The following is a 12,456-nucleotide window of genomic DNA, read 5'->3' as shown; positions in this document are numbered from 1 at the left end:
TTTATTTCATAAATTACGGTTTCATATTTTTAATTTTATTATTTCTGCATGCCATCTTACCAGATTTAAACTGATGATCTATAATCCGGAATCGCCGAAGTCCCGACGAGTCTGGATTAAAGACTTTTGACCGTACCGGTCTATCAAGTGGTATGAAGCTTATTTTGAGGATACACATGATGATGCAGACACACAGGGGGCTGGCAATCTGTGCACTTATGAAAACGAACCAACACACATGACTGCATGTACATTGTGAGACTGTTCAACTATCCAACGGCTTGTCAGATTTAACGACTACAACGTCTACAACAGCATTCTGGTCTGGATGCTGGAAGAGCCTAAAACATATGACAAAGCAATGGAGTCACCTGAATATGCCGACTGGAAACGAGCCATGGACGAAGAAATGATTTCGCATGCCAAACATGGAACATGACATCTTGTTGAGCCACCTAACAGACGTAAAATCCTCGACAATCGCTGGGTTTACAGAGTGAAGACAAATCCCGATGGCTCAATCGAGAGATTCAAGGCCTGCTTAGTAGCAAAAGGGTACACGCAGACAGTGAATATCGACTATGTATGAAGACACACTTAAACTGGTGTATCGCTATAACACTATTTGAGCTCTAATTGCAATGGCAGCCAAGGAGAATCTCAAGTTTTATCAAATTGACGTGGAGACGGCATTCCTTTACGGTGACCTAACTGAGGAGATCCACATGCATCAACCCAAAGGCTATGATGATGGAAGTAAGCATGTGTGCAAGTTACTCTGACCTTTACACAGCTTAAAACAGGCTGGATATATGTTGAAATGTCAAGTTTAATGGCATGCTAAAAAGTCATAGCATAATCCTAAGTAAATCCGACAATTGCCTGTTTATACGAAATGATTATGGATGTAAGATGCTGATGGTGATTTATGTTGATGATGGCATTGTCGCTGTTCAGGACAAAGCAGCATTCTTCACATTTATGGACGATTTCAAGCAACATTTTAGCATTCGAGTAACAATGTTAAATCATTTCCTTGGTCTACTAGTTGAACGTTTGAAAGACGGCTCACTCTTCCTGCACCAAGAAGCATTTACAAGAAAAATATTAGAGTGATTTGGAGATGCTGAAACATCACATATCCCAGTAAAGAAGTTGAGTCTCAAGGTCGACTATGGTCAACCAAATGACGAAGACTTGTTCAAGATCATGGAGGCAAACGAAGCCTCTCAGCAGTGAAATTCCATACCAATCAGTAGTTGGCAGTTTGCTGTACTTGGCGATGGGAACTTGACCAAATATTGCTTACGCAGTGAGTTTGATGTCTCGAAAGCTGAACAATCCTACAGAGAGTGATTGGGAAATCATATACACAACATTACGATACCTTCGCAATACCATTGGACGCGGCATTGTGTACAATAATGAAGATGATAGAAGTTTGATGTTGTTTAGTGATGCAGATAACAACAGCTGTGCAGGAATGCGCAGGTCTCGAACAGGTGTTATTTCTTTCTATGGTGGAGGTGCAAGCTACAGGAGGCCATATCCAATTCAACAACAAAGGCAGAGTTCATGGCAGCAGCTGATGCCATGAAAGACCTGATATGGTTAAAGGGCTTGTTCAATGAGATAGCTAATGATGTCTCATTGCCTATCCTACAAATTTATAATCAGAGTACTATCAAGTACATCAAAATTCCAATGTTCCACACACATACAAAGTACATTGACCAAAGGTACAAGTTTGTGCAAAATGAGTTCTCAAATGAACATTTCAATTAGGCTATGTCAGAAGCAATGAACAACGAGCAGACATTCTGATGAAGGCGCTTCCAGCACCTCAGTTTCATTTTCAGAAGAAGCTGATGGGTGTAAAAACCGTCAATAAGTAAAGGTTAATCTATATGAACAATGACTATTTTCATGCTTGAAGGAGGCTGTTGAGAACTGAGCATTTAATTGATATTATGTGCAGTTTTAGTGGCATCATTGTTTTGTTGCATTATTATGTTTTATGCATCTGGCATCACTGTTATTTCGGTCATTCTAAAGTTTTTATGTAAACAATAAGACTTTCTTTACTTTTTTTGTTATTAAAGTTTCTTTACTTTTTTTGTTATTAAAGTCTGAAATTGATTTAGTCATCACTCTGCTTCGTTAATTTTATAACAATAAGTTTACAAAATTTATATGACAACCCTGTTGCAATTCCCGAGTAAAGAAATTTGTAGTTGCGAGAGATCCTTTCTAGTTAATAAATACAAATTGTCAAATCAGCAAGTACACTTATTTTCACCTCAAGAAAAAATAAAAAGTAAAAATTCTACTTCTGTTAGGCATAACATTTTAAGACCCCCACATAAAAAGGAGAATTCTTTCTCTTCCCCACACATAAATTTGTGGTGTCAATGGCAGTGAAAAATGTAATGTGTTTATTTTGTAGCAAGAGTCATAAATCAGATTCATGTTAAGAGGTTATGACATATGGTGACAGTCTCTGCTAGACAGGACTTCTCTGAGAAACAATATTCTGGTAGCACTGGTTTAAACAGGAGGATTCCTAGAAAAAAGGGCCCCGCTGGAAGTGAAGTACTGCCTAGCTACGGAAGCGAAGTAGCAGCTACGCGAAATTTTTTCAAACATCACCAAAAATGTCTCGGCTGGAGCTCTGTCCCGGGTAGAGATCAACCAATCATATGAAAGATCTGCTTCTGAAGGATCATGTGATCCCAATCTCAGTAATAATCGTGATTAAAGTTCTGTTAAAGACTGATTAACGATTGTTTGGCATTCAAGTCTTAGTAGTAAGTGAAAATGGTAATGTGTATGTGGGTTTCTTGTAAATGAGCCGGTTCTGAGAATTGTCCCTTTCGACATCAAGTCCCACGTAGCAAAACATAACGTGATTGGGACCTTACACTTTTAATGCATGATAATTATGAAATTAGAATTTTAAGCCTGTAACGAAAGTACACTAAGCAGAAAAATTTGCTTTAGGATACAAAAAAATGAGTTGAATTTTTATTTCAAAAAATGTTAATATTTATTAAATAAAGATCGTAATACTTTGAAAGTACAAATCTTAGATGATAATATCAGCAACATTTTCAAATATATGCAACAACTTGTTAAAAATTATATTATGCAATTAATTAATGCCATAAAATATCCTTGAACATAAAACATCTTCAAAATTATTTTTATTTTTTGCATTTGGTACAAACATAAAAGAAGAGAACCTTATATCCTAGTAAATTTTGCTGTTGTTAAACATTTTTGGCATATTCAAAAGTACTGACATATTATTTGATGTACTCAGAAGTGAATACATATATTATGAAAATTTTGAAATCCGCAAAGTAAATTTTGTTGCATTTAAAATGAAGTAGCAGATAATAATAAGCCAAAGACTAAAAATTTACTCTTACAGACATTTAAAAAAAAATAAAAATTTAATTAATATCCTTTACAATTAAAAAAAAATAGCTTTTCATATAGTAATAATAAATATAATGCATCAACAATAAAATTGAGGAAAGAATTTCACATTATTAATTCTCCATAAAAGTTTATCTGGAAATTTACATTTAAATATAACTGCAGTGACTCGTAGAAGTTTGTAACAAAATCCATAAACCGCATTTGTCATTGCTTAAATATATATATATATATATATAAATTCACCTGTATCTTCAAAATTTTTTTAATAAAATTGTAATTTTTTTTGCAAGAATGCCTAGAAATACATCTACTTTAAGATGGTGGTAAATATTTTTTTATTGAAAAACTTCTAAAATTTATTAAAAAATACAAATTTAAAAAATAAATCTGGAAAAAATGTGCAAATTTTTTGACTGAACCTACATTTGGAATTGTGAAAGAAGGAATCAAATAAGTTTAAGAAGAAAAAAAAAAATTAGAACTAATTTTTTTTTAATTACTTATGCGAATTTAGCAAAACCTTTGGCATAATTTGTGGCGTAGGTTCAAAGTATGGAGGGGGGGGAGGTATGTCAGGAAAAGTCCGATTTTGTGTCAAAATACCCATGTTAAAGCAATGCTACATATAAATCATATATGTATCCCAAGTAGCGCTTTGGAGACATGAACAATGCAAGTCAGTAGCACAAGAGATATAGAACTATTCTTTCACCTTTTTTCTTTTTTTTTTTATGAGTGGCTATACATTAATGCATAGAAGGATGTATAAGTTGTTCATCAAAAAGAAGTTAACACAAGGTATGAAATTTCATTACTATCATGTGAAACATTTAAAAAAAAAAAAAAAGTTTTTTTTAAGACCCTAAATCACAACAGACTGCTTAATTACTGAAATGAAATTTAAGAAGTTAGAATACATTAAAAAGGAATAATGTAAATCCGATAAATAACGAACTGTAAATGAGAATGATTGGCATAAAAATTACAGACCTAATCTAAATGTATATAAAATATTTATTTAAAATATATATATATGCATCCTCTTTATCCAATTTACAGCTTATTAATGCTATTTTTTTTTTTTTTTTTTTTTTTTTTGTGTGTGTGTGTTTCCAAATTAACCTATGGTTTAACCAATCCTCATTATTTCACCTAAGCATGCAGTTTCATTGAAGCTATTAATTGGCAGTCTTGTGTGATTCATTACTAATTATTAGCTGGACTATAAAACTGCTTAAATTTTTTAATTTAAATGCTTTATACTTTTATATTATAAACTTATTTATTAAACAAAAGATAAGAGCCAAAAAGTTGCTATATGTTTGATATTATTAAAAAAATTAGCGATTTTTTCTCCCTGGAGCAAATTACAAAAAAACAATATTACATGGTTGGTATGATTGTTAATACATTGTATGTCTCCCAGACGATGCAATACAGTCCGTACAATGCCTAGGCATGCTGAGTATCAAATTATCGATCTGATCTTGGGGGATATTACACCACTCAAAACGCAATGCTCTTTGAAGTTCCAGTAGATACGTAGGAGGAGGTTGACGGGCTGCAACTCGTCGGCCAAGCATGTCCAACATGTGCTCTACTGGATTCAAGTCTGGTGAGAATGCTGGCCAGTCCATACGGGTGATATCCTCTGATTGAAAGCATTCGCTTATGATGTTTGCACGGTGAGGATGGGCATTGTCATCCTTAAACACAAATTGTGCACCCATGGCACCCCGAAACAAACGTACATGTTATTCCAGAATGATGTCCCGATAGATTTGGCTTGTCATGGTTCCAATTTGAACATGCAGGTTAGTTCTGGAACCCAGAATAATTCCATCCCAAACGAGCACTCCTGCACCACCGTAAGGGTGTCGTTCAATGATGTTTTCTTGGTGGTAACGGGTACCTGGAGCTCTCCATATGAAAGTCCGGCGAGAATCAGCCTGCAAGCTAAACCTGGACTCGTCGGAAAACATCACACAAGCCCACTGTTGCGGTGTCCACAATGCATGCTCTCTACTCCAGGCTAACCGCAAGCAACAGTGAGTTGCAGTAAGTGGAACGCATCTGACAGGTCTACGAGCATATAGACCAATCTGCCCTAAGCGTCTGTACACGGTCTGCCTTGAAATTGTCATACCAGTGGCTGAAGAGAGCTGACGAGACAGGTCTGAGGCTGTGCTCCGCCTGTTTCTTTTGGCAGTAACTGCCAAATACCGGTACTCATCCGTCGTCGTAACTCTAGGGCGACCTGTGCTGTAACGTCTACTCACATTACCATCATCTTGGAATCGTTGCCAAAGCCTGGAGATGACACTCTGGGCAATTCCAAGTTCGTCTGATACTTCCAGATGGGTATGCCTACATTCCAGACGGCTGATAATTCTACCACGTAAAAAATCATCCAAATGCGTCCTTTGTGTCATTTCTTTCTATTCGGTTAATGCACTGGAATGCTTATAAAGTGCCTGCGAACAATTTTACTTCTTTGCCTGTATTCCTTATATATCACTCTCTTACACTCTTGTCATTGTGACGTACCATCGGTGTCATCTGGTTACTTCCTGAAATTTGCATATGATTCTTGAAGATGTGTGTAGTGATTTTAGAGGTGATATATTTATTTTAGAGTTCGATTTCCCCGTGACTCCGAATTATCCTTAATTTATGGACATGACTGTATTTGGCTTTAATTCCTTACTAAATGTAGTATTTCATCTCGATGTACTCCGTCTTTGATATGATTTAAATCAAATTCCTCGTCATTATAATTTGCTTCCGATAGTGAAGAAAGTGACACGGAGGTTATTGAAAACAAAAAAATTTCGATTGACAAATTAGTCGGTATTCTCGACACAGCAATTATAGGACTTGAACAGCGGAACTTTGTAACTGAACAAGAAATTATGTCTGTTTATAGAATTAAAGGGAAAGTATTATCACATAAAACAAAGCAACTTAAACAACTTACTTTGAAAGAAATGTTTAATAAAGTAAACAAATAAATATTAAGCCTTTTTTTATATAAATTTTGATATCCTTTAGATCATAATTGTTCTTTATTTCATAAATTACGGTTTCATATTTTTAATTTTATAATTTCTGCATGCCATCTTACCAGATTTAAACTGATGATCTATAATCCGGAATCGAAGTCCTGACGAGTACGGATTAACGACTTTTGACTGTATTACAAAGCATTGATATTCTTTATACAGTCAAAAGTCGTTAATTCGGACACCCATAATCTGGGCCTCAAAGCTAAAAACTTTCTGCGCATGCGCCGCGTAGACACATGCGCATAGGCGTTTACGCGTGCGCGTAAGACCTTTTACCACTGCGCATATGCGTGTGCGCAAGCGCAGAATACATTTTCGCGTGCGCGTTTTATGTATAACGGACGGCATAATCTAAAATTATCTAGTTATCTATTTCAGTTAATGTTGATGATTGCGTTGTTCCTTAATCTCCGAATTGGATCCGGATTATTATTTTTTGCAGACGTAATAGCAATTTTATAAAAGTAAACTTGAACTTTTGATTATGTCAAATAGAATTTCCGATTCTGGAGCTCTCAAAGGATCGTACAAAACGAAAGTATGTTTCGATGTCCATCAAACAAAAAGTGGAATTGCTGCAAAAAATGGATAAAGACATGAAGAATGTGACAGAGAGGTTGGTGAAAATGAAAAAATTTCGATTGACAAGTTAGTCGGTATTCTCGCCACAACAATTAACGGAACTTGAACAGCGGAACTTTGTAACTGAACAAGAAATTGTGTCTGTTTATAGAATTAAATAGAAAGTATTATCACATAAAACGAAGCAACTTAAAACAACTTACATTGAAAGAAATGTTTAATAAAGTAAACAAATAAATATTAAGCTTTTTTTTTTTTTTTTTTTTTTTTTTTTTGTAAATTTTGATACCCTTTAGATTATAATTGTTCTTTATCTCATAAATTAAGGTTTCATATTTTTAATTTTAGAATTTCTGCATGCCATCTTATGAGATTTAAACTGATGATCTATAATCCGGAAAAATCGATAATCCGGAATCGCCGAAGTCCCGACGAGTCCGGATTAACGACTTTTGACTGTACATTAAGAGTTAACTAATACTACATGTCCCAGGTTTTTAATCTGTTGTTCCACTTCAAAATACATCTTGTATTCTGTAAATATCCAACATATAAATTTTGCTAATGTCACTTCATATAGTAACAGATGTTTTTATGGATCTAAATGCGAGATTCAGTAATAAAATAATAGTGAATTCCAGATGCAGATTTCATGTAAAGTCAACAAAAGAGGAATTGTGAAGGAATCTTGGAGTTTGTTTTAAGTTTCATACTTAGAGAAATAGACATGCGACTAAATAATTTACAGAATTTCAAATGCAGCACTTCAGAAGCACCTCTAAATTTGTTTTGAAAAAGGACAAAAAAAGTTAAACAACAATCTGGCATAAAACAGTTAATGAGGCAAAACAGACCGAAAATTCTTCTACTTTCAAAGGAATCTTCCCCACCCCCATTTTCAATATAAATGTTGCACAATGTTTACTAGAAACAAGTGTATACTTTGACGATAAATAAGATGCAGGCAACTGGATACATAAACTACACATCAACACTGTGAAATTTATAACAACCATGAAATGCAATATTATTGAACACTATAAAATATCAAGCAACATTACATTTCAATGTAATAAAAAAAATTATTTTGTGTAATGAAATGCTGATGGAGTAAGAACTGTGATGCTAATTGTTTGAATTCACTAAAATTGTGTTGTATTGGACTGCTTCCGGAAAAATCTGCTCATTTTAGGTATGATGTACATTTGTGTTTTTAAAGAAAATTTGGTACTCTTCTGTTATTGCGACCGAATTGAGAAATATATGTGCACATACATGTATGCACACACATACATGTGTATGTACTTACATGCGTACATGAACACATACATCCATACACACATGCATTTCTGAATCTAGTCCCAATTTCTAATACGGAAACAACTGTTTTTACACTTGAACTAAAATAAACAACAAAATGCTCAAAAATAAAATCCACAAACTTTATGGTAGGAGAAAAAAATAAAAATGCATTAGATAGCAAAATAATTTTGATTTTTAAATGAATGACATAATAATTTTATTACTGATCATATTTTTTCCTACTTTCCGATATCAATTTATTTGCATTTATGTATGCATAAATTCAACAGGTAACATGTACCTGCAAAAATGATTTTTTTAATATGAAACATTCAACTGAGAGCATATATGAATGACTTTTTAGCAAAAGTGAGCTTTTTTTTTTTTAATTTGAAAGACAAAAAGGAATCAAAATATTCACAAATTACGTAAAAAAATACTCTAATAAATAATTTTAAATATTTCTTAGTGAAAACTTAAACAACGAAATTATAAAATTTATAATAATATCATTGCTTTCTAAAATTTATTTTTCAATTTTTTGTATATAAAACTTAATAAACTGATTGATTACGTATCATAAAGAAAAAAAAATAATATTTCTGATTCCAAAATACTTAAAAAAATATTTGATTCATAAACATGAAAAAATTTAAATGTATTACAGATGTTTTATGATAAAAAGCAAGCAGCATGAGTAGATTCATAATCATTTCCAGGCGCAACTAATGAATCAGTCACTCTTGGAAATAGGCGAGAACATTTTATCTCTAAATGAAAAGAAAATATTACTTACTTCTGAAAGGAATGTCTGTGCAGCTTTCTGTGCTCCAACGTGAAGTAAATATTCGTAAACATATAACGCTAACCTATAAAAAATGAAACAAATCAAAATCTGATTTTGGGTATAAACAAAACTTGAAAATATAGCAAGGTGCCACCCCTCAAACACAACATGGAACGGTCCCGGCCATATGCCTCGAACTGGGACATGCACACTTCCCGCTATTAGAGATGCTACTCTGACAGCGGAACGTGTGCACTGCTAGCGAAACAGTGTAGCTGTCACATCGGCAGAGACAAATCGCAATATATTATGTTCAATACACGTAACACTCGAAACTCATCATCAGCGCAAAATAATATCCATAACGCACACAATTTAGAACACGCGATGTCACAATTGTAACCGCAACGTGGAAGGTAGAATTTTTCCGCTCTCGATTTTTACCACGGAAAGAGGGGCAAAATATTCCACAGTATAAAAGCACTAAGATTTCTTTTTCTTACACTTACTTTTCTCTGGCTTGAGCATCTGATGGTACTGTGGAGCCTTTTCCTTTCGCGTACATGCTGTAAACTTAAACGGCACACACCTGTCAAGACATTCAGGACCACACCGACCTTGTTACCATAGAAACATAAATTGATCTGTCACGGCCGCGGATGTGATTGGACTCGGCCCTCTCGATGCAGCAGTCGCTCTTCTACTCTAGGACAGACCTCTATACGTCACAACTACATAGAAAAACCGAGCGTCTACCATTGGGCCATTGCGATAGCGGCTCCACCTAGCGTTCATTGTCCCTACTCGATAATATGAATAACTAAACTAATAAAAATCAATTAGATCTGAATTAAAGTTACATATTCTTCTTTATATTTGTTGAATAAGAAATAAAACTGTACTATCATTACATAATAATATTATACTTTTATGAAATAAGGTTAACGAATTATTTGTTTGGGGGTAAACAGTGATACTTGGAACAGCAGACGATTCGAAAGCTGCTCGGTGAACAACCAGCTGCATCAACATTCAGAAGTTGGGAGGTGTTTTGAGGAGTTACAGCGGGAGAAGCTTTGGCAGAATCTCAATCTAATCTTCATTTTTTTTAGAACTGTATCAGCACTTTTGTACATCATTAAACTTTTTAATAATATTTAAACATAATAATTTGCTGAATATTTAAAATATTATTTAATTCTTTGTCATTATTGTTTTTTAATTCATCTATCTTTCATCCTGTGGCGTAACTTAGACGCACGAATAGAAAATAGAAAGTTCGCCCTCTTCCCACGGCCAAAAATGTTACTTAAATTAGCTTTGAAACAACTCGGCCAGAGATTTTCCAGGATTTCTAATTTTGAATGAATCCTGTTTACCAGGCCAACAGTACCAAGTTTTGCTTGCAAGACTTTTATCGACTGTTCTTCAGATATCATACTTTGTTTCCTTCACACGTATTTCAAATTTGTTTCTAAGTTATTATGTCATCAAATTTTCCATATTCCCAAACTGATGGCAATTTTTGTTATTTGTGTCCTTAAAACTGCATCGAATTAATTATTTGCTGCATTTCTATAAGCATTAAATTTAAAATGTCCCAAAGTTTGGCACAAATTTCTAAAAATTGCAAGTCTGATAATATTCATAGAGTATATTTCATGACTGAATGCTAAATTTCAATTTCATTACAACTGTTATTACTACTTGATTTCAAATTATTTCTAATTATTTATTCAGTCAAATTAATTTTATAAAAAAATATTTCTCTCTGTATATATACTTCAAAATTTGCGATTATTAACATTTGCTCAGTAAAACTTCTTTATTTTCTTACATGTTAATTTTAAAAGTAAGGTAAATTAAAAAAGAAAACTATGTTTTCCTAAAGAGTGGGACACATAATGGGACATCTGAAAGACCTGGTTCAAATAGCCAAATGATCTTCTCCACCAAAAATGCAATTAATTAAGAGAAATATTTAATCACTATGCGTAAGAATATAACTAAAAACTGAAAAATTCATTTTGCGAACTGAACTTCACTGAAATAATGAACAAATTTCGCTTATCTTCTCCATTAATAAATGTATGAAAGCAATTAAGAGTTAAATGTGTTCTTTGTTATCCCATTCTAAACGTCACCTTAAACGGACCGTCAGGGGCACTAAATATTTTGATGATTACTTCGGCTTTAAAAAACCGAATATTTGTATCAGTGCGTTTTGTTTGAACGCAAAATAATATAAACAAAAAAGTGATAAAATATCTTTAAAAAAAATTATGGCAGATTACCATGTACATGTCCCCACAATCTTTTTATGTATCTGTTACTTTTACTATAACTAACATTTGTTTTCAAAAACTTGAATTTATGATATTTATTTTCAAAAATCATCTACTAAACATTAAAAAACTGATTTTTTTCTTCATATTTATTACTATCATTTACCTCTTTGAGACCTGCTCGTCACAAAAATTTTCTTGAAATAAAATAGCTCATTCAGAAAATTCTGAAAATAAACTCCAATAAATATTTGGAGATTTAGGACATAAAATATTCAAGTAACAAAGAGTTTAATATTTAATTGAATGTCTTTTAGCAAAAATTATATTTTTATGCATTTTAACATAAATTCAACTAGATATTTTGTAAAAATATATTCAAGTTTTTCCATTCCTCCATCAAAATTACTTTTGATTGGACTCCTGAAGAAATATCCTGTTTCCATGTCCTGTTTCCTGTTTTCTCCTGTTACTCCATAAAACATGCTCGAAAGGGTTTAAGCTTCGAGAATACAGCGAGAATTTTTAACAACTTCAGAGCATTCGTTCAATACTCATCAAAGCAAGCAAACTTCTAGAACTGTATGTGTAAGATCATTATTCTGCTGGAACTTGAATAGGTTTAGCCTTTCAAGCTTTTGCTCAGATCATCATTCATAATCTTCTTTATACTTTCTTTGTATTTTAATGCTAATCCATACCATTTTCCATAAAAATTAAATTTCTCGTTCAAATAAGACAAAAAAATATCCTCAAAATCATTATGCTTCCACCTTCGCGTATAAAATTAAGTAACGGGTTTTTCAGATTCAGTTCTTCTTTGAGGATTCGTCACTCACCAATTCGCTCAACGGGTCCAGACATATAAATTTTGATTATGCCTACAAATATTACAGCCTAATACATAGCAAGAAACTGGTATCGGGTAATAAAAAAACAGGCACGTAGAAAATATAATTCTTTTATCGCTCGCATTCCATACTTTTTTATT

The 12,456-nt window shown here is 33.2% G+C and overlaps 1 protein-coding gene across 6 annotated transcripts in view; it reads right to left on the bottom strand.

Moving 5' to 3' along the window:
- The window catches only part of Ssdp (Sequence-specific single-stranded DNA-binding protein), a 377,018-nt gene extending 367,115 nt beyond the window's left edge, over window positions 1–9,903 (bottom strand). For 3 of the 6 annotated variants that reach the window (XM_085823630.1, XM_085823633.1, XM_085823634.1), the window contains exons 1-2: window positions 9,690–9,902; window positions 9,190–9,262 (exon numbers count right to left, since the gene is read on the bottom strand). In XM_085823630.1, the coding sequence (XP_085679756.1) occupies window positions 9,190–9,262; window positions 9,690–9,745 (129 nt within the window). In that variant the 5' untranslated portion in view covers window positions 9,746–9,902. Of the gene's footprint in view, window positions 1–9,189; window positions 9,263–9,689 lie in introns of all 6 variants that reach the window. The other 3 variants (XM_085823632.1, XM_085823635.1, XM_085823631.1) reach the window with 2 other exon arrangements.
- Window positions 9,904–12,456: the final 2,553 nt, after the last annotated feature.

The sequence above is a fragment of the Stegodyphus dumicola genome, chromosome 9 (genome assembly GCF_044657685.1).
Source record: "Stegodyphus dumicola isolate Sdum_Otavi_A_Nest chromosome 9, ASM4465768v1".
NCBI classification, from domain to species: domain Eukaryota; kingdom Metazoa; phylum Arthropoda; class Arachnida; order Araneae; family Eresidae; genus Stegodyphus; species Stegodyphus dumicola.
This window is presented reverse-complemented; position numbering and strand designations above follow the sequence as displayed.